The sequence below is a fragment of the Elgaria multicarinata genome, chromosome 7 (assembly GCF_023053635.1).
Source record: "Elgaria multicarinata webbii isolate HBS135686 ecotype San Diego chromosome 7, rElgMul1.1.pri, whole genome shotgun sequence".
Lineage (NCBI taxonomy): Eukaryota > Metazoa > Chordata > Lepidosauria > Squamata > Anguidae > Elgaria > Elgaria multicarinata.
In genome coordinates this window covers 105634718-105660950 of record NC_086177.1, presented here as the reverse complement: position 1 = coordinate 105660950, position 26233 = coordinate 105634718, and the positions used below count along the sequence as shown (strand labels likewise).

Sequence of the window (26233 nt, the reverse complement as noted above, 5' to 3'; positions counted from 1 at the left end):
GAATTAAGCACTTCAGCCTTTTCTTTGTTGTCTGTTATCAATTTGCCTTCCTCATTAAGCAGTTGAACCACCCACTGATGATCTATTTAGATGGCTCACTAGTTAGTTGTCCAATATAGAGTAGTTAAAAGAGGGATTTCTTGCATTGTATTTTGTTCCATTGTAATTATTTTTGTTTATCCTTGCTTTTTGCCTTCCCTGTATTTTGTCTTTTATGAAAAGTCTTGCAAAGTCTGTAATCCACCAGCAAATGTATTTGTATTGTGAAGCCTTAGCCACAGATGATCTAAAAGAAGTTAGCAAGCTTGATTTTTAAATTGCTTTAAAGGGGGGAAAATGTTAGCAGAACCACCTCCATTTTTAACAGGAAACTGTAAAATCTCCATTGCACACCAAGCAAAATGTCATAATGCCCTGTATGAGAATGTCTCCTTGTGTGCATCCTTGCATCCTTGATTACTAATATAAACAAGAGTCCTGGCTCCAGCTGTCTGTGTCGAAGTTAACTCTCTGTAACTTACTGTCAGGCCAAAGGTATTGTTTACAGGACTGTTTAGCATAATTAGCTATGCCTCAGTGTTATGTTCTGATTGGTTAATGCTGCTACTGGGCCCTGCCCCTTGAAAGCTTTAATACTGTACCATATTCCCTATGTCTTTTGTCTGATTGCTCCCTTTGAAGAGACCAGGCCTTGATTACTAATCAATAAAGCGCTTTTGAACCCTCTGTCGTTGGAATGGTGGAGTCGTGCTTAAGGGCTGTTTGGATCTCGTCCTTGGGTGAAAAGAACATTGATCTAACAATTCCACAACCGGGGTGCCACAGCGGAGAAGGCCCTCCTCCTAGTAGCCACCTGCCTCACTTCCTTTGGCAAGGGCTCATGGAGAAGGACCCCTGTAGATGATCTAAAGTCCAGGCAGGTACATATGGGAGGAGGCGTTCCTTCAAATAACCTGGCCCCCATTTAGGGCTTTGAATTGGGCCCGGACCTGGACTGGGAGCCAATGAAGTTTTAAAAGGACTGTCATAATGTGGTCTCACTGGCATTAATGTGGCCTCATGGCAACTCCACATCAGAACTACAAAATTCAAGGTTGAACAGATTATGACTGGAATCCTTAATTTTTTTGGAGACTGCTGGGATTAGGGTGGTGCCTCCTATGCTGAATTTAATTAAAAATAATTAAAAATCAGCCCCAAATGCAGTATGGGTCAGAGATCTGGATTTTTAAAAAAGTATACAGCCTTTCTACACCTACGGGTGTAGAGGGCTGGAGAGGGGGGTGATCCCGGACTTACCTACTTCCGGGATCGTCACCCTGTGTCTACACAGCCGTGTGACATCCTGGATGGGGGAGGGGCACTGTGTGCATTTCAGGCACCATTTTTCTTAAGGGAAAAGGAGATGGAGCACACTCATGCTCCAGCGAAAAATTAGGTAAAAAAAGAAGCCCTGACCCTGCTCCCCACCCCACCCCTGATGGCCCTGGAATTCCCCTGTCCTGGCTCCTTCCCTCTGATAACTCCCACTACTCACAGGGAGGAGGGAAGAAGCCAGGACGGGTGGCCACACACCTCCCACAGCCTCAGGATGATCCTGAGACCACGGTAGGCATCGGGTTTTCCCTGGGAGTACTTATCCCTGGGAAAAGCCATGCTAATCCCCCCCCCCTGCCCCCGGAAGTCCCTGTGCATCATTTGGACACACAGGGACGCGGCTGTGACCAGCCTGCATTTTTGAGCTGCTGTAGAAACAGCCTATGACAGTGCCCAGAACAAAATCTTAAGAAACATCTTGCGGACCAATAAATTATCTCAACACAGTACCTGCAATTAGAAACGGGATTTTGTAGCTGGACCATATGCTAGCAGGCTTTTATTTTTTTGAATAGAATGTAAGTGAATGCCAGAGTATCAGGACCTTATTATAGAAATTTGGCTATTCAAGGACTTATTTTTCTCCAGAATAATCCTGTCCTAGCTAAAAAGAAATATTTCCCTGGTAAAAGCTACTTGAATATATTCCACATCCAGAAGAGTGTTTATTTTAAATTTAGAACTTCAGTCTGAGGAAGGAACTCACTGTGCCAGTTTTCAGTAAATGCCCTCTACAGTCCTTCATGGCAGACAAGGCAAGACACTTGTGCTTTGGTTCCCTCCAGGAACTTCAAGGCAGGCTGCAGTCCAACAGAGCAGCCGCCCCTGCGGGGCAGGTTACACCGCCGGGCAGGAGGAGAACGAGGGAAGCAGTTGGAAGTGGCCACGCCCACCCTGCCCTCCTGGAGACTCAAAGCAGGCTGCAGTCCAACTGAGCAGCCGCCCCTGCGGGGCAGTTTATACCACTGGGCAGGAGGAGAACGAGGGAAGCAGTTGGAAGTGGCCACGCCCACCCTGCCCTCCTGGAGACTCAAAGCAGGCTGCAGTCCAACTGAGCAGCCGCCCCTGCGGGGCAGTTTATACCGCTGGGCAGGAGGAGAACGAGGGAAGCAGTTGGAAGTGGCCACGCCCACCCTGCCCTCCAGGAACTTCAAGGCAGGCTGCAGTCCAACTGAGCAGCCGCCCCTGCGGGGCAGTTTATACCGCTGGGCAGGAGGAGAACGAGGGAAGCAGTTGGAAGTGGCCACGCCCACCCTGCCCTCCAGGAACTTCAAGGCAGGCTGCAGTCCAACTGAGCAGCCGCCCCTGCGGGGCAGTTTATACCGCTGGGCAGGAGGAGAACGAGGGAAGCAGTTGGAAGTGGCCACGCCCACCCTGCCCTCCTGGAGACTCAAAGCAGGCTGCAGTCCAACTGAGCAGCCGCCCCTGCGGGGCAGTTTATACCACTGGGCAGGAGGAGAACGAGGGAAGCAGTTGGAAGTGGCCACGCCCACCCTGCCCTCCAGGAACTTCAAGGCAGGCTGCAGTCCAACTGAGCAGCCGCCCCTGCGGGGCAGTTTATACCGCTGGGCAGGAGGAGAACGAGGGAAGCAGTTGGAAGTGGCCACGCCCACCCTGCCCTCCTGGAGACTCAAAGCAGGCTGCAGTCCAACTGAGCAGCCGCCCCTGCGGGGCAGTTTATACCGCTGGGCAGGAGGAGAACGAGGGAAGCAGTTGGAAGTGGCCACGCCCACCCTGCCCTCCAGGAACTTCAAGGCAGGCTGCAGTCCAACTGAGCAGCCGCCCCTGCGGGGCAGTTTATACCGCTGGGCAGGAGGAGAACGAGGGAAGCAGTTGGAAGTGGCCACGCCCACCCTGCCCTCCTGGAGACTCAAAGCAGGCTGCAGTCCAACTGAGCAGCCGCCCCTGCGGGGCAGTTTATACCGCTGGGCAGGAGGAGAACGAGGGAAGCAGTTGGAAGTGGCCACGCCCACCCTGCCCTCCAGAAACTTCAGGGCAGGCTGCAGTTTAACTGAGCAGCTGCCCCTGCAGGGCAGGTTACACCGCCGGGCAGGAGGAGAACGAGGGAAGCAGTTGGAAGTGGCCACGCCCACCCTGCCCTCCAGGAACTTCAAGGCAGGCTGCAGTCCAACTGAGCAGCCGCCCCTGCGGGGCAGTTTATACCGCTGGGCAGGAGGAGAACGAGGGAAGCAGTTGGAAGTGGCCACGCCCACCCTGCCCTCCAGGAACTTCAAGGCAGGCTGCAGTCCAACAGAGCAGCCGCCCCTGCGGGGCAGGTTACACCGCCGGGCAGGAGGAGAACGAGGGAAGCAGTTGGAAGTGGCCACGCCCACCCTGCCCTCCAGGAACTTCAAGGCAGGCTGCAGTCCAACTGAGCAGCCGCCCCTGCGGGGCAGTTTATACCGCTGGGCAGGAGGAGAACGAGGGAAGCAGTTGGAAGTGGCCACGCCCACCCTGCCCTCCTGGAGACTCAAAGCAGGCTGCAGTCCAACTGAGCAGCCGCCCCTGCGGGGCAGTTTATACCGCTGGGCAGGAGGAGAACGAGGGAAGCAGTTGGAAGTGGCCACGCCCACCCTGCCCTCCAGGAACTTCAAGGCAGGCTGCAGTCCAACTGAGCAGCCGCCCCTGCGGGGCAGTTTATACCGCTGGGCAGGAGGAGAACGAGGGAAGCAGTTGGAAGTGGCCACGCCCACCCTGCCCTCCTGGAGACTCAAAGCAGGCTGCAGTCCAACTGAGCAGCCGCCCCTGCGGGGCAGTTTATACCGCTGGGCAGGAGGAGAACGAGGGAAGCAGTTGGAAGTGGCCACGCCCACCCTGCCCTCCAGAAACTTCAGGGCAGGCTGCAGTTTAACTGAGCAGCTGCCCCTGCAGGGCAGGTTACACCGCCGGGCAGGAGGAGAACGAGGGAAGCAGTTGGAAGTGGCCACGCCCACCCTGCCCTCCAGGAACTTCAAGGCAGGCTGCAGTCCAACTGAGCAGCCGCCCCTGCGGGGCAGTTTATACCGCTGGGCAGGAGGAGAACGAGGGAAGCAGTTGGAAGTGGCCACGCCCACCCTGCCCTCCAGGAACTTCAAGGCAGGCTGCAGTCCAACTGAGCAGCCGCCCCTGCGGGGCAGTTTATACCGCTGGGCAGGAGGAGAACGAGGGAAGCAGTTGGAAGTGGCCACGCCCACCCTGCCCTCCTGGAGACTCAAAGCAGGCTGCAGTCCAACTGAGCAGCCGCCCCTGCGGGGCAGTTTATACCGCTGGGCAGGAGGAGAACGAGGGAAGCAGTTGGAAGTGGCCACGCCCACCCTGCCCTCCAGAAACTTCAGGGCAGGCTGCAGTTTAACTGAGCAGCTGCCCCTGCAGGGCAGGTTACACCGCCGGGCAGGAGGAGAACGAGGGAAGCAGTTGGAAGTGGCCACGCCCACCCTGCCCTCCAGGAACTTCAAGGCAGGCTGCAGTCCAACTGAGCAGCCGCCCCTGCGGGGCAGTTTATACCGCTGGGCAGGAGGAGAACGAGGGAAGCAGTTGGAAGTGGCCACGCCCACCCTGCCCTCCTGGAGACTCAAAGCAGGCTGCAGTCCAACTGAGCAGCCGCCCCTGCGGGGCAGTTTATACCGCTGGGCAGGAGGAGAACGAGGGAAGCAGTTGGAAGTGGCCACGCCCACCCTGCCCTCCAGGAACTTCAAGGCAGGCTGCAGTCCAACTGAGCAGCCGCCCCTGCGGGGCAGTTTATACCGCTGGGCAGGAGGAGAACGAGGGAAGCAGTTGGAAGTGGCCACGCCCACCCTGCCCTCCTGGAGACTCAAAGCAGGCTGCAGTCCAACTGAGCAGCCGCCCCTGCGGGGCAGTTTATACCGCTGGGCAGGAGGAGAACGAGGGAAGCAGTTGGAAGTGGCCACGCCCACCCTGCCCTCCAGAAACTTCAGGGCAGGCTGCAGTTTAACTGAGCAGCTGCCCCTGCAGGGCAGGTTACACCACCGGGCAGGAGGAGAACGAGGGAAGCAGTTGGAAGTGGCCACGCCCACCCTGCCCTCCAGGAACTTCAAGGCAGGCTGCAGTCCAACGTAGAGTGACCATATGAAAAGGAGGACAGGGCTCCTGTATCTTTAACAGTTGTATTGAAAAGGGAATTTCAGCAGGGGTCATTTGTACATATGGAGAACCTGGGGAAATTCCCTCTTCATCACAACAGTTAAAGCTGCAGGTGCCCTGCCCTCTTTTAAATCTGGTCACAGTATAGCTGCAGTATAGCTCCTGCAGCTTTAACTGTTGTGATGAAGAGGAAATTTCACCAGGTGTGACATGCAGACAAATGACACCTGCTGAAATTCCCTTTTCTATGCAACTGTTAAAGATACAGGAGCCCTGTCCTCCTTTCCATATGGTCACCCTAGTCCAACGGAGCAGCCGACCCTACGGGGCAGGTTACACCGCCGGGCAGGAGGAGAACGAGGGAAGCAGTTGGAAGTGGCCACGCCCACCCTGCCCTCCAGGAACTTCAAGGCAGGCTGCAGTCCAACTGAGCAGCCGCCCCTGCGGGGCAGTTTATACCGCTGGGCAGGAGGAGAACGAGGGAAGCAGTTGGAAGTGGCCACGCCCACCCTGCCCTCCAGGAGCTTCAAGGCAGGCTGCAGTCCAACGGAGTAGCCACCCCTGCGGGGCAGTTTATACCGCTGGGCAGGAGGAGAACGAGGGAAGCAGTTGGAAGTGGCCACGCCCACCCTGCCCTCCTGGAGACTCAAAACAGGCTGCAGTCCAACTGAGCAGCCACCCCTTCAGGGCAGTTTACACCGCTGGGCAGGAGGAGAACGAGGGAAGCAGTTGGAAGTGGCCACGCCCACCCTGCCCTCCTGGAGACTCAAAACAGGCTGCAGTCCAACTGAGCAGCCACCCCTTCAGGGCAGGTTACACCGCCGGGCAGGAGGAGAACGAGGGAAGCAGTTGGAAGTGGCCACGCCCACCCTGCCCTCCTGGAGACTCAAAACAGGCTGCAGTCCAACTGAGCAGCCACCCCTTCAGGGCAGTTTACACCGCTGGGCAGGAGGAGAACGAGGGAAGCAGTTGGAAGTGGCCACGCCCACCCTGCCCTCCAGGAACTTCAAGGCAGGCTGCAGTCCAACGGAGTAGCCACCCCTGCGTGGCAGGTTACATCAACCGGGCAGGAGGAGAACGAGGGAAGCAGTTGGAAGTGGCCACGCCCACCCTGCCCTCCTGGAGACTCAAAGCAGGCTGCAGTCCAACTGAGCAGCCACCCCTTCAGGGCAGTTTACACCGCTGGGCAGGAGGAGAACGAGGGAAGCAGTTAGAAGTGGCCACCACCCTGCCCTCCTGGAGACTCAAAGCAGGCTGCAGTCCAACTGAGCAGCCGCCCCCCTGCGATGCAATGTATACCGCGGGGCAGGAAGAGAGCAAGGGAAGCAGCTCGAGGCACCGCATCTCTGAGAACATCAAGGTGTCCTGCAGCTCAGCAAGGATAATGTGTCCGGGAGCAGCAATATGTGTTGTGCAGGGCAGAGGGAGATATGGCGATAGCAGGGCGACGTGCCATTATAGGGGAAGGAGAGATAGATATTGAACACCCATCTTTCCTTCCGGTCGCTCTTCCACCCCGGGGAACTTGGAGAATGAACCAGGCCACCCACAGAACCTCTCCTTGCTCTTATGCAATGCCAGGTCAGTTAAAAATAAACCAAATATCATCTATGACCTCCTTTTAGACGAGGAGGCTGACCTGGCATGTTTCACAGAGACCTGGCTGGGAGATGACAGTGGCCCAACATGGGCCCAGGCCCTCCCAGCTGGGTATAGTGTTAGTGAGCAGGTGAGGAAAAATGGGCGGGGGGGCGGAGTAGCTGTGGTCTACAGGGATCATCTTAACCTGACCAGGCTTCCAGTCCATGAATTGAATCACATCGAGTGTGTGCACCTGAGTCTAAAGACCAGGGATAGACTGGGGATTCTGTTAGTGTACCGGCCACCCTGCTGCCTATCAGACTCCCTGGCCGAGCTCATGGAACTGGTCTCGGCGCTGGTGTTGGAGTCGCCCAGGCTTTTGGTCCTGGGCGACTTCAACATCCCATTCGAGGCCAGTTTGTCAGGTGCAGCTCGGGAGTTCATGGCATCCATGACAAACATGGGCCTATCCCAATTGGTCTCTGGACCCACACATTCAGCAGGTTGCACCCTCGATGCTGTTTTCAGTTCCGAACAGACAGATCTGTGGACAGAGGTGATAAATACCTCTGTGTTGTCATGGACAGATCATTTTCTGGTCAGGGTTAGTATCGCAGCTACTATCCGCCCCTGCAAGGGTGGCGGACCTATTAGGATGGTCCACCCTCGAAGGCTGATGGATCCTCTTGGATTCCAGAAAGCCTTAGAGGGTGCTATGGCTGGTATCATCGACGATCCTGTTGAAGCCCTGGTTAACAGATGGAATCAGGACCTAACTAGGGCTATTGACATGATCGCCCCCAAATGTCCTCTCTGGCCCGTTTCTAACTGGGCACCCTGGTATACAGAAGAACTCAGGGAGCTGAAGCGGGAAGGACGACGACTAGAGCGCCGATGGTGGAAAACTCGACTTATATCCGACAAGACACGACATAGAGAACATCTTCGTTCCTATGGGGTGGCAATACGTGCAGCGAAGAAAGCTTTCTTCTCTGCCCGCATTGCGTCTGCGAATTCGCATCCAGCTGAACTGTTCAGGGTGGTGAGGGGTCTAACGCAGACACCTTCACCCCTGAACCCGACTTCAGAACCTTCGATAGTTTGCTGTGATGCCTTCAATGGTCACTTCACAGATAAAATCTCTCGGATAAGAGCCGACTTAGACACACGCATTATAGCAGAAGCTGACAATGGAGTGTCCAGCAACTCCGCGAGCAGGATTACACTGGATCAGTTTCAGTTGGTGAGTACCGAGGACGTGGACAAGCTGCTTGGAAGAGTGAGGAAGACGACTTGCCCTCTCGATCCCTGTCCTTCTTGGTTGGTCGCCCAGGGAGGAGATGCAGTTAGATTACAACTACAATGTATTATTAATGCATCTCTCAGGGAGGGGAGTTTTCCATTATGTTTAAAAGAAGTGGTGGTACGGCCACTTCTAAAAAATCCCTCCCTGGACCCTCTGGATCTTAACAACTATCGACCAGTATCAAATCTTCCATTTCTGGGCAGGGTGATCGAGAGGGCGGTTGCTCACCAACTCCAAGCAGTTTTGGATGACACAGATTTTCTAGACCCATTTCAAACTGGCTTTAGAGCAGGATACGGAGTTGAGACCGCCATGGTCGCCTTAGCGGATGATCTACGCCTGAGTATTGACAGGGGGAGTGTGTCCCTGCTGGTACTCTTGGACCTCTCAGCGGCTTTTGATACCATTGACCATGGTATCCTTCTGGATCGCCTGAGGGGATTGGGAATTGGAGGCACTGTCCTTCGGTGGTTCCAGTCCTACCTCTCGGGCAGGTTCCAGATGGTGATGCTTGGGGATAGCTGCTCCTCAAAAAAGGAGCTGCTGTGCGGTGTACTGCAAGGTGCCATCCTTTCCCCAATGCTATTTAATATTTACATGAAACCGCTGGGAGAGATCATCCGGAGGCATGGGGCGGGGTGCTATCAGTATGCTGATGACACCCAAATATATTTCTCTATGCCTTCAATAACAGCGTCAACTAAGGATAGTGTGTCTCCTCTGAATGAATGCTTGGAGGCGGTAATGGGCTGGATGAGGAAAAACAAACTGAAGCTGAATCCAGACAAGACGGAGGTGCTCGCTGTCAAAGGCCACAACCTAGGTTTGGAGGTGTGTCAACCGGTTCTGGATGGGGTTACACTCCCCCTGAAAGACTGTGTTCGCAGCTTGGGGGTGCTTCTGGATCCGTCGCTCCAAATGACAGCCCAGATAGATGCGACGGCCAGGAGTGCCTACTATCAGCTTCGGCTGATACGCCAGCTGCGTCCCTTCCTAGAGTCGGAAGACCTAAAGAAGGTAGTGCACGCACTGGTAATTTCAAGGCTTGACTTCTGTAATGCGCTCTACATGGGGCTACCTCTGTGCCTAGTCCGGAAACTTCAATTTGTCCAAAATATCGCAGCCAGGCTGGTCACTGGTACACCTAGGGGTGACCACATTAAACCAGTTTTAAAATCTCTTCACTGGCTGCCGATTAGTTTCCGGGCCAAGTACAAAGTGTACTTTAAAGCCCTACATAGTTTGGGTCTAGGCTACCTGTGGGATCGCCTTCTCCCATACAATCCGCCCCGCACACTCAGGTCCTCTGGGAAGAATCCACTTCAGCTAGCAAAAACTAGATTAACAACTGTTACCCAGAGGACCTTCTCTTCTGCTGCTCCCAGACTGTGGAATGGCCTGCTGGAGGAGATTCGTCAACTTGACAGTCTTTTAGAATTTAAAAAAGCAATAAAGTCTGATCTATTCCAGCAGGCCTATCCAGTGAAATTTTAGAATGTTTTCAGGATGTTTTAATCATGTATGATATGTTTTAATTCGTTTTAATGTGTATTTTATCTCATGTTTTTATACTGTTTGTTTTACACTTTGAATTGTTTTAGTTTTTGTGAACCGCCCAGGGAGCTTCGGCTATTGGGCGGTATAAAAATGCAATAAATAATAATAATAATAATAATAATAATAATAATAATAATAATAATTGTGGCTCAGATTGGCTTGTTGATCTTTCTTATTCTTTGTGTAATTGTTTTTTGATGCAAGACATTGGGGGAAAATATCTTGGCTTACTAAAACTTGAAACAGGTCAGTTTGTCAGTAGATGAAGTTCTTGTTCTACAACATGGACATAAAGATCTTGAGACGAGTCAATCACTTTCCTAATGGAATTAGCTGAAGTCTGCACCAGATTTAATAAGACAGATGAGAAAAGTTGTATTGGAGAAAACTGATTGTTTAAACATTAATTTCAGCCTTGTATATTTTGTTTTTGGTTTGGTTAATAGAGACTTTTATAAGGCTAAAATTAGTTTTCAGGATTTTTTATCATTAATTTTAGTTTTGTCAACTCCAAATGATTGATCATTTTCTTCTATCTATGTTTAATAGTTTGGTTGTTTTACTTTTGTAATATTCTGAATATCTTCTTACTCTTATAAACAATAAAACTGAAGTGAAACTGAAACACACAAAAATGAAACCATTGAATCTGTGAAGCTGGCTCACCTGCACATATTCCAGTGTAAAAGCGTGCAAACATGGTGTATCCAAATGCATGTATCAAATTGGAACAACTCATGAGGATGGCAGAGAGACTGGAGGAAACACTAGTTATCATCAAAGTACCTTTTCTGGAAAGACAGTGAAAAAGAACAATGGGGTGGTGAGATACCAATGAATATGTGGTACAATGAAAATGCAGGGGAGGAAGAGGAGCTATGGAATTGCAACAGGGTCCTCATCTAATTATGGATATAATATTGGTTTTGCTAGTTATGGAAAAATACAAGGAGGTGCAAAGTACATGGAAGATCTAGCATCCAGCATTTAAATCTTATTCAGACACCTTATTAGGCTTCAGAGATTCCAGCACACATTGCTCACACGTTTTCAAATGGACTAGAAACTTGGGCCATAGCTAGACCTAAGGTTTATCCCTGGATCGTCCAGGGGTCAAACCTGTTCATCTAGGTGACACACAGGGGGTCCAGTGCTCAGGCAGGGGCGAACCCTGGATGATCCCAGGATAAACCTTAGGTCTAGCTGTGGCCTGGGTTTTTGCCATGTAAGTTCCATTAGGGTGCAGTAGAGAGAAATAAGTTCTACAACTCCCAGCATTCCCCAGTTTGCTAGGACATTTTTCTGTCTAAACATTAATAGGATTGCACCATTGAGGCAAAATGCAGAAGACTGAATTGGAGACATTCTGTCTAAAATATCTGCTCTGCCACTGAGCTATGGATCTTCTCCAGTAGTTTATTAGAAAACCTGGAGTTTAATCTTAGACGATGTTCTAGCTACATAATTCATTGGAACCAAATTGGGGCAGGTGGGATTAACTATTCTTTGGAGGTCTTGATCTGACCTCTTGAAATAAATGAAAAGCATAGCTCTTACAATACCAAGCCCAACAGTAAAGAATTATTTAAATATATCAGAAGCAGGAAACCACCTAGGGAAACAGCTGGACCACTGGATGAAAATAAAGTTAAGGGAGTACTAAAGGAGGACAGAGAGATTGCAGAGAAGCGGAATGAATTCTTCACATCGGTGTTCACTGCAGAAGGAATGGGAGAGATCCCTATGTCAACTGATGTTTTCAGGAAGGGAGTCTGAGGAACTGAAGCAAATAGTAGTGACAAAAGATGAAGTTTTCAACCTTACTGACAAATTGAAAGCAAATAAATCACCATGCCCTCATGGTATCGATCCTAGAGTTCTAAGAAGGGCTGTGCAGGGACACCCCGATATGCCTCAGAAGCCGATCTGGAGCCCCCGAAGCAGCCCTGATCTGCCTCAGGGCTGCCTCAGGGGTTCCTGATCCACCTCAGTGATGAAGTTGAGGTGAAATTCGGACCCTCTGAGGCAACTCGGAGTTTTCTGGGTGCTGGCTGTGCAGCTGTACAGAAAGCTCTACTGTCCACCGCTGCAGATGACGGAGGCACCAGGTAAGCCCCACTCCCCCTTCCACACTTACCTGCTTCCACTGTCCACCACTGCTGCCAGCTTTCGTCCGGTGACTTCCACTCCGACGACACTGAAGCCCAGAAGTAGGCCGCGGCCTACTTCCTGGCTTCAGTGTCCTCGAGTGGAAGCCGCTGGACACAAGCCAGCAGCAGCAGACCCAAGTAAGTGGGGAAGGGGGAGGTGAGCTTACCTGCATCTGGTGGTGGCAGATGCAGGGAAGTGGGGAAGGGGGCTTACTTGTTGCCTCCGTCACCGCCACCATCTTTCTTCTGGCAGCTTCCGGTGCCGCCGGAAATGAAAGGGAGTAGGCCATGCGATAACTTAAAATTGATTGGCGGATTTCCAGCAGTAGCGGAATTGAGTGGCAGATTTCTGCTGGCAGCACCGGAATCTACCAGAAGAAAGATGGCAGTGGCAACAGAGGCAGCAGGTAAGGAGACTGGTGGGGCTCTGAAGCACCGAGGCAGCCTGAAGCTTCGGAGCCAATTGGCTTTGGCTTCGGGCCACCTCGGCCTTCACCCGAACTGCGTCAGATCTGGATTGGAAGGGTCTGAACCACCCTGATCTGCTTCAGATTCGGGGTTCGGATCTGAGGCGGTGCACAGCCCTAGTTCTAAATCAACTCAATTATGAAATTGCTGAACTTCTAAACAAAATATGCAACATGTCTCTAAGCTCAGCCTCTGTACCAGAGGACTGGAGAATGGCCAGCTTAACACCAGTTTTTAAAAAGGGAACCGGGGGGATCCAGAAAATTACAGGCTGGTTAGTTTAACATGTGTTCCAGGTAAATTGGTTGAAAGCATTATTAAAGTCAATATTAGTCAGCATATAGATATTTTATATCATATTTTATACTATGGTTTTATACTGTTGTTTTATACTTTGAATGTTTTTAATTTTTGTGAACCGCCCAGAGAGCTCCGGCTATTGGGCGGTATAGAAATGTAATAAATAAATAAATAAATAAATAAACGGGCAGGTCCTGCTGAAGAAGATTCAACACGGTTTCCACAAAGGTATCTCCTGTCTCACTAATCTTTTAGAGTTCTTAGAGAATGTCAATAAACATGCAGACAGGGGTGTTCCGGTGCACATTGTTTACTTGGACTTCCAAAATTCTTTTGATAAAGTCCCTCAACAAATTTAGCAGTCATAAAATAAGAGGATATGTTTTCTTATGGATCAAGAACATGGTTAAAGAACAGAAAGCAGAGAGTAGGAATAAATGGGGGGAAATCTCTCCATGGAGGGAAGCAAATAGTGGGGTCCCATAGGGATCTCTATTGGGATCAATTCTTTTCAAATTGTTGATAAATGATCTGGAACTAGGAGTAAGCAGTGAAGTGGCCAAGTTTGCTAATGACACCAAATTATTTAAGGTGATTAAAACAAACAGGGATTGTGTGGAACTCCAAAAGGATCTCTCCAAGCTGGGAGAGTGGACATCCAAATGACAGATGTGGCTCAATGTAAGCAAGTGTAAAGTGATGCACTTTTGGGCAAACAATCCCCAACTTCAATATAACCAATATGACACTTCTGTATTTCACCCCATCACACCATCTCTCCATAAAGTTTAGTAATCCCATCAACTGGGATTGTTTAGCTTGGAAAAAAGGAGGCTAAGAAGAGACATGATAGAGGTGTACAAAATTATGCATGGTGTGGAGAATGTGGAGAGGGAGACATTTTTCTCCCTCTCTCAAAATACTAGAACCTGGGGAAATCCCATGAAGCTGACTGGTGGGGGATCTAGGACAAATAAAAGGAAGTGCTTCTTCACACTGCACACAGTTAAATTATGGAACTCATAGTTAAATTATGGTGATGGCCACCAATTCGGATGACTTTAAAAGGGGGTTGGATAAATTCCTGGAGGTGAAGGCTATCAATGGCTATTAGCCCTGATGATTGTGTGCTATCTCCAGTATTTGAGGCAATAAGCCTGTGTGCACAAGTTGCTGGGGAACATGGGTGGGAGGGTGCTGTTGCACCAGTGTCCTGCTTGTGGGTCCCTGGTCGACAGCTGGTTCGCCACTGTGTGAAAAGAGTGCTGGACTCGATAGACCCTTGGTCTGATCCAGCATGGCACTTACGTTCTTAAGATAAATGTGATGTGACATCATTGCATTCATCTTCCTCCTGAATCCCTTTCAATTGGTTGAATGATCTGGGCATTCTGATACAGCTCATGGCCCCATGTTTTTATGAAATGTAGTTGTAGGAGATGTGGGTCAGAGGCAGCCACATGTTCCCCCGCCTTGCCACCCCATAATGAAGTTGAGAGGACCTCCTGGTATTGGGCCTGATATGGTCTACAGAGGTTTCCCATCTGTCCAGCCAGCTTTCCCCCCAAATCTCACCCACTCTCCTGGCATGGAAAAGCTCTTATCTCCATAAGCAACTGGTTGCAGTTAAGAACTTTCCCCTGCTAAACACTGAAAAAAGGCTCCCATTCCCAGCTCTCAACAGGGACGTGTTAAGCTCTAGGATGTGTTGTTCACTATTTCCAGTGCTGTTGCTATACCTGCCAAATGTATCCATCAGATAACCAACCATAAGAGCTCCAAATATTCCTCCAAATGGGAACAAGGCGATGGTGATACCAATGAGTATTAACTGGGAACTTGGTTCTGTCAGCTGTTCAAATGTTGTTATGTTGTAGAAGTGTTCCAGGAGCTAGGAAAGAAGCACAGAATGGCTGCCATTAGTTTTTTTCCAGACATGTGGCAGCAACGCACCCACCACAAGCACAAGTCTACATCCAAAGGACCACTTGACACAGAGGTGCAATCATTCCTGGCTGCCCCCTGAGAGTATGTGGGCTCTCTGATGTATTTGGGAACTGGCCTCCCTCTCACACCATGCACAAATCTGTGATGTTGCAAAAATCACACAGGGCACCTGGGAAACATCAAATCTTAGAATCCCTGAGAGGGATGTCCGGACCTCCCCCACCCATTGTCAGCCTCTATCATTTCATGGTTATCGTGCCAAAACTTCATAGATGAACACAGGGTGATCTGCGAACTTCTATGACCAGGAGCATCATCAGACGAGGTGGGGGGAATCGTGTTTCCTTACCGTCACTTTCCCCCCTGTTTCTGTCCCATGATACTTCTTCTTTCTTCACACAGTGGAAGAAAGAGGAAGTAAACAATGACCATGTGGCCCATTCAGTGGGCATTTCTATCATGCTGCTTTTCCCGTACACAGCAGAAAATAGCGGCACATTTCATTTCCCCCCAAAAAACCCACGGATTTACCGAGGTCTATTTTATTTATTTATTTATTTATTTTATTTATTACATTTTTATACCGCCCAATAGCCAAAGCTCTCTGAGCAGTTCATAAAAAATTGACACTGAAAGAAGGCCAGAAGGAGTGGGAGATGCATGAGGCATGGATGGCATTGTCAAAAGGACCCGTGAAAAACCCTGAGAAGGCAGTAACGAGCGTGCGATAAAACACTCATCAGGGTAGGAGCACTGTCCACCTGACAGGCTCTCCTCTTCTCTGCCTCTTGTATTCTGCATTCCTTTATTTGGCAATACCCTCTCATTAATTGACTTCTAAACCAGGATGCATCTATAAACTGATCATAACCACCTACTCTGCCATCTTGGCCCTGTGGGGAAGAAGAAGGACCGAGGGGACAGGAGCAGGCAGAAGTAACATCGGGGCCTGCTCCTGCTGGACTCTTCCCCCCCCCCACAGGGCAAACTGCCATCTTGGCCCTGTGGGGAAGAAGAAGGACCGAGGGGACAGGAGCAGGCAGAAGTAACATCGGGGCCTGCTCCTGCTGGACTCTTCCCCCACACACACAGGGCAAACTGCCATCTTGGCCCTGTGGGGAAGAAGAAGGACCGAGGGGACAGGAGCAGGCAGAAGTAACATCGGGGCCTGCTCCTGCTGGACTCTTCCCCCCCCCCACAGGGCAAACTGCCATCTTGGCCCTGTGGGGAAGAAGAAGGACCGAGGGGACAGGAGCAGGCAGAAGTAACATCGGGGCCTGCTCCTGCTGGACTCTTCCCCCCCCCCACAGGGCAAACTGCCATCTTGGCCCTGTGGGGAAGAAGAAGGACCGAGGGGACAGGAGCAGGCAGAAGTAACATCGGGGCCTGCTCCTGCTGGACTCTCTCTCTCTCTCTCTCTCTCTCTCTCTCTCTCTCTCTCTCTCTCTCTCTCTTTCTTTCTCTCTCCTCCCTCCCTCCCTCCCTCCTTGACTCCTTTTCCTTGTGTGTCATGTCTTTATTAGATTGTAAGCCTGAGGGCAGGGACTGTCTTTTTTGCTAAGTGTAAGCCGCTCCGAGAGCCTTTTTTGGCTGAGGAGCGGGGTATAAGTATGATAAATAAATAAATAAATAAATAAATACTGCCCTTTCTTAATTTCTTTTCTTTTCGTTCTACAGAATGTAAGCATGCTCAATGGAACGTTTAACCTCAACGTGGACGTGGTTTACAAATAGATCAGAAGGAACTCAAAATGATTCTGTGGCACGAATGAACATGTCACACAAGCAGTTATGAGGGAGATTGAGGGGAGAGGGGGGAATTCCATGCACATCTATCTACATGCATGCAAACTAGGGTTGTGGAGAATCTTCCACGCCACACTCAGAGATTAAGAAGCCAAGCCAAGGTCATGGAACACAAATCTGAAAAGCTATAAATCACATACACACATGCTGATTCTAAAAAAAAAAGTCTCTTGCAAAAGCAAAATAATAGGGGTGTGCACTGCACCCCGGAATTATCTGGTAACCACAGACACCCATGGAGCATTTGGTCTTCCAGAGTGGAGATTGGCTGTTTCCAAACCCATTGATTAATATCAGAGCGGAGATGTGCCCAAACGGAGCTTCTAAAGTCTCATAAATCATCTGACTGTTTGTCAGGCATCAATGCTGTGTGTGTCAATTGAATATCTCCATATTTGGAAGATGCTGAGTGGGGTGAGGGGTATCTTTGATATTGGCATCTGTGGCTAACTAATTAGGAATTGCCACAGCACTGTCCGTGACTGTGTTCTCCTCCAATCATAGTGTTCAGGGGAGTGGGAAACACTAATCCATAAGAAACACTGTCAAGAAATACTTTTGTAAGCCGCCGTGAGAGCCTTTTTTGGCTGAATGGCGGCATAAAAATCCTTAAATAAATATAAAATAAAATAAATAATTGGATGCTGGTTTGGGCCGTGAGGGGGGGAGCACATTTCTGCTTGGACTCATAGAAGTCAATCATCCACATTTCCACAGTGTGAAAGTGCTGCTGGGCTGGCTGCCATTGTGAGTGAGAAAACTTCTACACCTGAGTCAGGCACAGCCAGACTCTTTATTTCAGTTAAACTATTACTCCTGTTGGCTGTCTGGGCTTCCAGTGCAGTGGGTGGGGAGGCCTCCATCCAATAGATCTGGAGGGCTCCAAGTTGGAGAAGGTTGGGATAGAAACCTCCACCAGCAGCAGTGGAGCTCTGCAGGGGTGTGTGTGTGTGTGTGTGTTAGGGGGATAATGGTTTGGGGGGGAATTTAAAAATTCTTAACATCTAGGCATGAATGAATCTGCTACAAACATGGTAATCCTAAAGCTTTCTTTAAGAGCTATCACCATGCCAAGTTTCATCTCTTGATTTTTAACAATGAGGGAGCTGTAAAGCATTTAATTAATTTCCATTGACTAGAGCAGTTATCCGAAAATGGGCGGTTCTCTGAAAGGTAATCTGACAGGGCATCATCATCATCATCATCATCATCATCATCATCATCTTATTTCTTACCCGCCTCTCCATTGGGATCGAGGCAGGGAACAACAATAAGTATAAAATACATAAAACTGATTAAAAGCATAGTAGACCACTCTGAAATCATGGCAGAGAATTGCCTCAATGCAGCTCTGGCTCAAATTTCGAGGCGGAGAAGACCAACTTTGCACACCCCTAGAAAATAACAGAAACATACCAGAAGTACAAAATGTCCCAGGCGAATGGAGACAGTTGAAACTTATTCAATAGCCCCTGCTATTGGAAGTCAACTCCATAACAGGGCTGTCTTATTGTTGTTTATTGAATTTCATAGTCACCTTACTCTTTAATATATATATATATATATATATATATATATATATATATATATATATATCTCCAAGGTAACTTCCAATAATAAGCATGCAACACAATTAAAAATACAAAATTTAGAAGAATTAAAACAGATCCCATTAAAATGCAAGGACTTACCACCGTAGGAAAATAGACCACATAGATGTTGTAGCCGTATTGTATAGAAAAAGTTGCAGAAGCCACTGAAACCCACACATGCGTCCTCGACAGCCCCTGCAGGAAGAAAGAGAAGCAGATATTGTGATGGGAGCGCATGGAGTAAAATGTGTATATTTATTAGTAATGACATAAGTGAGTTTAAAACTAAAACAACCCTCATCTGAAAGACAGAAGAAAGAAGAGAGGTTCCAAACATTCAATACATCAATGTATCTTGTCTTGTTTGCAAGTGAATGCAGTGCGAATAGTTCAATTAAGTGATATCTTCAACCCTTTTCCTTTGTGGGGTTTGTGTATGTGTGTGCGTGCGTGAGAGAGATATTCTATTTCTGTACAATCCGAAGTTGTGTCTTGCTTAATTTTAACTGCATGTCTACATCTTTCGCAATATGCCAATTTTTGACATTAATAATAGCTCGGCCTTTATTCATATTTAAGGCAATCATACACCGTTTCTACACCAGCCCGAAAATGTGACCTGGTCATGGTCGAGTCCCTGTGTGTCCAAATGATGCACAGGGACTCCCATGGGTGGGGCCAGGGGATGAGCATGGGTTTCCCCAGAGTAAGTACTCCCTGGGAAAACCCAATTCCTCCCGGGGTCTTGGGATGATCCCAAGACCACGGGAGATGTGTGACCGCCCGTCCTGGCTTCTCCCCTCCTCCCCACGAGTAGCGGGACTCATGAGAGGGCAGGTGCCAGGACAGGGGGAGTCCAGGGCCATTGGGGGTGGGGAGCAGGGTCAGAGCTTCTTCTTTTTTTACCTTATTTTTCACTGCAGTGCAAGTGAGCTCCAGATCCTTTTCCTTTTAAAAAAAATGGCGCCCACAATGCGTGTGACGTCCCTCCTCCCATCCAGGACATCGCATGGCTGTGTAGACACAGGGCAACAATCCCAGAAGTAGTTAAGTCTGGGATCGCCCCCTCTCCGGCCCTCTACACCCGTAGGTGTAGAAAGGGCCATAGATACAAGTGGGACATTCCCTGCTGGTCCCACAATTGATGCTGCATCCCCCCACTGGTCCTGCCCCAATGATGGTGATATGACATAGGTATTGACTAAATGACAGGGCCTTCTCTGTAGTGGCACCTCATTTACTGAATTATCACCCAAAAGTCATGCCTAGCACATATGCTAATGTCTTTTCAGTATCTGCCAAGCGCCTTTTTCATTTTTTTCTAGATTTTAAAACTCTGAACTGATCAGAATTGTTTATTCAATAAACAAAAAAACTATGGTTTACAAAACAACGTTAAAGGCTCTATAGTTTTCAACCAAACTCCAAAAAGCAGGGAAATTGGGAGTTAAGGCTCACAGGCCTATAACGCCACATCCTCCCTAAGGAGGCAGAAAGTACCAGTGAAATTCTCATTCTCCCAAAGCAGATATAAACCATGAGGACAGGATGGAGAATAGGATATGGAGAGGTGACTGTGGGGTTGTGGAAAACTGATGACGAACAACTTAGGGGCACCTACTTCTCTTTTTTTGTTTAGAGCAACCCTTCCCCAACCTGGTGCCCTCCAAAGGGGTTGGACTACAACTCCCATCATTGCAAGTCAGTATGTCCCATTGTCAGGAAAGCTGGGACAGCAGGATAGGGAACGCTGTTCTATATCCTTACCAAATACAGGGGCTGCGCAATATTTTTTTCCCCCTAACACACATCTTGCATAGAGCAGCACGATTGATAAATGAAGGGGCACTATTTGTTGGAGATGTAGAACCAGAGCAAGGGCTGGCACTTTCAGCTTTTTGTAAACACCCTACCCTTCAAAGAACCAATGTTTTTTCTTAAAATGTGTTTATACAATATATACTGTTCACTCCCCACAATCCCTCCACAATACATCATCTCATCAGAGTGACAGAGGAACAGAAAAGGATTAGTTTGGGTGTCTTGAACTCCTTGCAGATGAGATTAGTTTGCAATCCTATACCACTTGGGGGGAAGCCCTAGTAAACTCAGTGGCACTGGCTTCTGAGAAGACATGTATAGGATCCAAGTATAAACCATCCTTAGTACTCTCTAGATGTGCTGCACTGCAACTCCCATGTTATGGTGAGGACAAAAATCATTTTCCTCAATAGTTTTTAAAATAATACTTCCTTACACATGAATCTATTAGGTGGTAGCTCTGCCTTTGATCTCACACTGCTGAACACGTAAGAAAAATCCTCTGCGGTCACAGCATTCGCAGCATTCTTGATCACTGTCCATGGTGACAGAGACTTTTATGAGTTGAATGCCAAAACATCTAGAGAGCTACATTTTGTCTGCCCTTGCTCTAGAACAGCATTCCCCGATCAGTTTTCCAGAATCCCACAGTCACCTCTCCACATGTTTGAGAGTACAAGTCGCAGCATTCCTGTCCATGGGACATACTGACTTGCAATGATGGGAGTTGTAGTCCAACACCTTTGGAGGGCACCAGGTTGGGGAAGGGCTGCTCTAAACCACCCAGAGAGCTCCGGCTATTGGGCAGTATAGAAATTTAATAAATAAATAAACAAACAAACAAAAAAAGAGAAGTAGGTGGCCCTAAGTTGTTCGTCATCAGTTTTCCACAACTCCACAGTCGCCTCTGCATATCCTATTCTCCATCCTGTCCTCATGGTTTATATCTGCTTTGGGAGAATGAGAATTTCACTGGCACTTTCTGCCTCCTTAGGGAGGATGTGGAGTTATAGGCCTGTGAGCCTTAACTCCCAATTTCCCTGCTTTTTGGAGTTTGGTTGAAAACTATAGAGCCTTTAACGTTGTTTTGTAAACCGTAGGTTTTTTTGTTTATTGAATTTCATGGTTTTGTGTAACGGATGACCACACAGGAAAGAAGCCATATAAATGTATGGGATGTGGGGAAAGCTTCAGCTGTAGTGGGCCCTTGAGTAGACATCAAAGAATCCACACAGGGGAGAAAAAATATTTTTAAAATAATTTCCCAATTTACACTATTTTAAAAATTTAAATTATGACACTACAGTGTAATTATTTTAAAAAATTACACTAAAATTTATAATTTTACTATATTGACATTAAAGAATCCACTTAAACCAAGGATCAGAGTATCTAGCATTTTTCATATAACTGCTTGATAACCCACATATCACATAACTTCCAGATAAAAGGCATCACCAAATGTTGCTTCCTTGCTGGTATTTTCTTGCTATGTCAATAACTGGAGATCATTGTTAACAACACATTTAGGTATTTATTGCAGATCTTTGGCTATGGGGCGGTATATCAATGTAATAAATAAATACACCCAGGCTATGGGGCGGTATATAAATGTAATTCCTTATGCCCCCCCCCCCTTCCTGGCTTTCCCTCAGCCTACACTACCTCACAGGGTCGTTGTGAGGATAAAATGAAGAGGAAGATGAAGAGGACTACCTGCCCTGGACTACTGCAACTACTGAGGGGCATTGAATTCTATGATTCTGTGAATCTAAGTCTACAGCAACTGGAGGGTGCCAGGTTGTAGCAAAAACTAGGTCCCTTAACCATTTCTCTGGTGTGAAGTAATGTTTTGGGTATAAGATTCATGGTTGTACATTTTAGAAAATGTTTTCTTTTCATACAAACATAAGGCAGCAGATTTAGCTTATAAGAAGCAGGTACACAGAGAAAGGAACATATTTTCTTCCTTCACACCAGAGATATTTTTTAAGAGACCTATATCTGTGTTCAAATTCAAAATACACACACACACACACAAACACACACAAATCTATAAAAGAAAGCTTAAAATGTAGTTCAGCATCTTTTAAAGAAACAGACACTACCTGAAGAAATTTAAACTCAGGGTTAACCTCCTCTCATTCCTAGTTTCAAAATATTTCTTTCCATAAAGTTTAAATTTTAAGAGGCTTGGGTGAGGAACTGTCACCCCAAAGGAAAGTTTGCCATATATTCATAGAATCATAGAATAGCAGAGTTGGAAGGGGCCTACAAGGCCATCGAGTCCAACCCCCTGCTCCATGCAGGAATCATCTTAGGGCATCTTCATAGAATCATAGGATAGCAGAGTTGGAAGGGGCCTACAAGGCCATCAAGTCCAACCCCCTGCTCCATGCAGGAATCATCTTAGGGCATCTTCATAGAATCATAGGATAGCAGAGTTGGAAGGGGCCTACAAGGCCATCGAGTCCAACCCCCTGCTCCATGCAGGAATCATCTTAGGGCATCTTCATAGAATCATAGGATAGCAGAGTTGGAAGGGGCCTACAAGGCCAACCCCCGCTCCATGCAGGAATCCACCCTAAAGCATCCCTGACAGATGGTTGTCCAGCTGCCTCTTGAAGGCCTCTAGTGTGGGAGAGCCCACAACCTCACCAGGTTCTTTGCTTTGAATTAAGAAGCATGCTCCAGCACTTCAAACACATACACACACACACCACTCCCTCTTCACAATCACAGACACACAACAAAGTCAGTCAAACCCCTACCTGAGCCAGCCAGGTTTTCTTTTTCCTTGGAGGCCAGGGAAGGGCCCCTCTCCAAGCAAGGCAGATAGTTTCTCTCTCCCTCCCTTGCCTCCACAGCACTGTGGGGAAGGAGAGGCCCCAGACAGGACCTTGGCTTATCTGCAGAGGAAATGGCTCCTAAATGAGCCAGGCGGCCATCTTATTTCAGCCAGGCGGCCATCTTATTTCAGCCAGGCGGCCATCTTATTTCAGCCAGGCGGCCATCTTATTTCAGCCAGGTGGCCATCTTATTTCAGCCAGGCGGCCATTTTATTTCAGCCAGGCGGCCATCTTATTTCAGCCAGGCGGCCATTTTATTTCAGCCAGGCGGCCATTTTATTTCAGCCAGGCGGCCATCTTATTTCAGCCAGGCGGCCATTTTATTTCAGCCAGGCGGCCATTTTATTTCAGCCAGGCGGCCATCTTATTTCAGCCAGGTGGCCATCTTATTTCCAACATTCCAATCTATTTGAGACAGAGGGAGGGGGGAGAGCGATGCTACTGAGCATGCTCCATTTAGGAATTATGAGTCTGTACTCACTTTACTGGGGCAAAGAAATGTTCATTAAAAAACAACGGAAGCGAATTTTGAAAAAAGAAAAGCCATTCCACCAACTAGAAGGTCAGGGGGACAAGATCCCACCCTTGGTTTGAAGGGTAAGGGTCCCAATTCGGAGCTTTTAGTGAGCAAAAAAAAAAATCATCACTACCTGGAAATAGTAAGCCATTTTGAGCCAGAGAGGTTTCCCCCATTTTAGTACTTTGAACCCTCAATATTTCACCAATCTTCTTGAAATGCGCAGGGTATGTAAAACCAGCATTTCTTTCTGGCAGGTCTCCGTTTCAGAAAGATTGGTGAAACATTTTCCATTTTATGAACGTCAGAATGACCCACCCCCAATTTCGGCCTTAACATGGTGGAATGCTCTTTTCACTGATCGCCTATAACACAGGGAAACACTCCCATGTTTCCCTGTAATTACGGTCATAGACCAATACAATTTTAAAACATTGGTGCACAAGTGTTTTTGTCAGGAAACCTGGCAGGCTGCAGAAGGCGTTAATGGGGTATGTGTGTGCAGCAGCCCTGGGCCAAGGGTTGTGCACCTTTCCTTTGAAGCATCAGAGGACTTGTTTTCATATCTCATTAATGCATAGTTAATTTTTTTTATTTATTTTTTTGCTGCTGGTTTTTTTGCTGCCGTTTTACTATATTTTTAACGATATTGTTGATTTTGTAAACCATCCATCCCTGAAATTATATCTCAAGGGGTGGCATTTGTAAATATTTATTTAAACATTCTTTTATATTATATGTTATAGTAAGAATAAATCAATTAATGATTAAGTAATACATAATACAATGTAATATAATGCAAAGACTTAGACATCAGCTGTAACTGCAGCCTGGAAACAATTAAGATTTTCAGTGGTTTGTTGTTGTTGTTGTTAAGAAACTCAGTAAGTTCGAGAAATGTGCTCACCAAGTTTACCCTTGCTTGCAGGACCAGCCCTCCCATGAGCTAGGCCCAGTGGTTCTCAACCTGGGGCGCTCCAGATGTGTTGGACTGCATCTCCCAGAATGCCCCAGCCAGCATTCTGGGAGTTGTAGTCCAACACATCTGGAGCGCCCCAGGTTGAGAAAGGCTGAGCTAGCCTGATGCAAGAGCATCAGGCGGAAGTATGGGAAGGACAGCAAATTCCACCAGTCTTCACCCCCACCCCCGGGGCTGCCACTTCTCGTTGCCACCACTGCTGGCTGGCTGCTCACTCCCACCTGGCCTCTGCCCCCGCCTCGTGCCCCATGTACAGGGCTCCTAGGAGAGGTCAGCTGAGCTCTCGCGAGAGGCCCTGGCTGCTCCCACAAGAGGTCCTCTATTGCGACAGGTCCTGAACCTCTTGCAAAACATCAGGAGCTCTTGTGGGAGAAGCTCGGAGCTCTCCAGCTGACCTCTCCCAGGAGCCCTGCACATGGGGCACAAAGTAGTAAAAGTGGCAGCTGGGCGGGCAGAAGCAAGAGCGGGGAGGTGGGTTGGCTGGCTGTCCAGTTGACTGGCCCAATAGGGAGGGAGGGTAGGCAGGTGACACTAGCCAGTAACGGTGGTGGGACTGTCGTCTTGCTTGAAGTGGCAACATACATTGGGCTGTGCCTGCTTGGTTTGGACCATAGCCCCTATGCTGGGACCATGATGTCTTGTGTTGTGGTCAGTCGCTAGTTCCTTGAAAGGAGGTCATGGATGCCATCACCTTCCTTAAAGAGAGAAGAATACCCTTGTTGGATTAGGGCAGCACTGCGATCCCAACAACTGCAAGCTAGCCAGATGCCTCCAGAAAAGCCAGATGCCTCCAGAAAGTCTAGATGCTACCAGAAAGGCCTGATGCAGGAGATGAAAGTAACAGCCCTCTCCCACTCCCAACATCTGGTATTCAGAGATAGACTACCCTGGAACATGGATGTTCTCCCATTTAGTTAGTATGCCATTATAACAAAAGCAGGAGCTGGAGAAAGTGCAAGAGCTGTTATCCCCAGGGTGATGGATTGTATAAACAGCCCCAGTATTGGGGAGCTGTGGAATTGGTCTACAGGCAGCCACACCATCCCATTCAGGTTGTTCAGACATTGGTGCTAGGCAAGGAATAGGCAAGGATCAATCAGACTCACCATAATTTTCTGTTACTGTTGAACAGGGGGGAATTCAGGCCACCACTATTTCCTTTTGAAAGAAACCCCTTGGAACTCTGAACAGCAATGCTCTGAGCCAATCGGTGGAAGGATGTTGGAAGATTCCAGAAGAAGCTGTTGACAGTTGGGAGCCAAGATGATAGGCACAATCTCTGTTAGGAAAGGGGATTGCTTAAGGGTCATATTCCAACAGTGATTTAATGTGGATTAGTTTCCGGTGTAACAAAGCTAGAATACCATTGTGGTAAATCAACTGAGCTATGAATCCGGAAAGGCCCTGGTTCAAATGTCACTCTGCTATGCATAAATGCACAAGTGGCCCTGGGAAGACCACTTTCAATCTCTGCCTTAACTTCTCCATCTGCAATATGGGGGATTATAGTATTAAATTACCTTCCAGGGCTAATATTAAGATTGCTATATAATGTCTGGGAAGCAGTTTGAACACTTGGAAGTGCTATATGACTGCTGTGATTTCACTCCCCTTCTCATACCACATACCATTGGATCCTTAACACCACCAGTCCCTGTCTGAATCAATGGCTAACAGCCATTTGGGGAAACTTTCCTACATGCATACCCAATACATTTTTTTTAATCCCATACATTTCTTCTTAGTGGCCATTTCACCACCAAATTCCATCGATGATTGTATTTATATCCTGCCTTTTTTCCTTCAAGGAGCCCAAGGCTCCATGGAGGTTAAAGGTATTAACATTTAAAGCCCTAAACGGCTTGGGGCCGGGTTATCTGAAGGAACGCCTCCTCCCATATGT

The 26233-nt window shown here is 48.3% G+C and overlaps 1 protein-coding gene across 1 annotated transcript in view; it reads right to left on the bottom strand.

Moving 5' to 3' along the window:
- Positions 1-26233, bottom strand: part of LOC134401976 (solute carrier family 2, facilitated glucose transporter member 5-like) — a 134978-nt gene that overhangs the window by 12605 nt on the left and 96140 nt on the right. Inside the window, exons 2-4 of the mRNA XM_063131338.1 lie at positions 18264-18359; positions 14559-14710; positions 10568-10692 (exon numbers count right to left, since the gene is read on the bottom strand). Coding sequence (XP_062987408.1) covers positions 10568-10692; positions 14559-14710; positions 18264-18359 — 373 coding nt within the window. The remainder of the gene's footprint in view (positions 1-10567; positions 10693-14558; positions 14711-18263; positions 18360-26233) is intronic.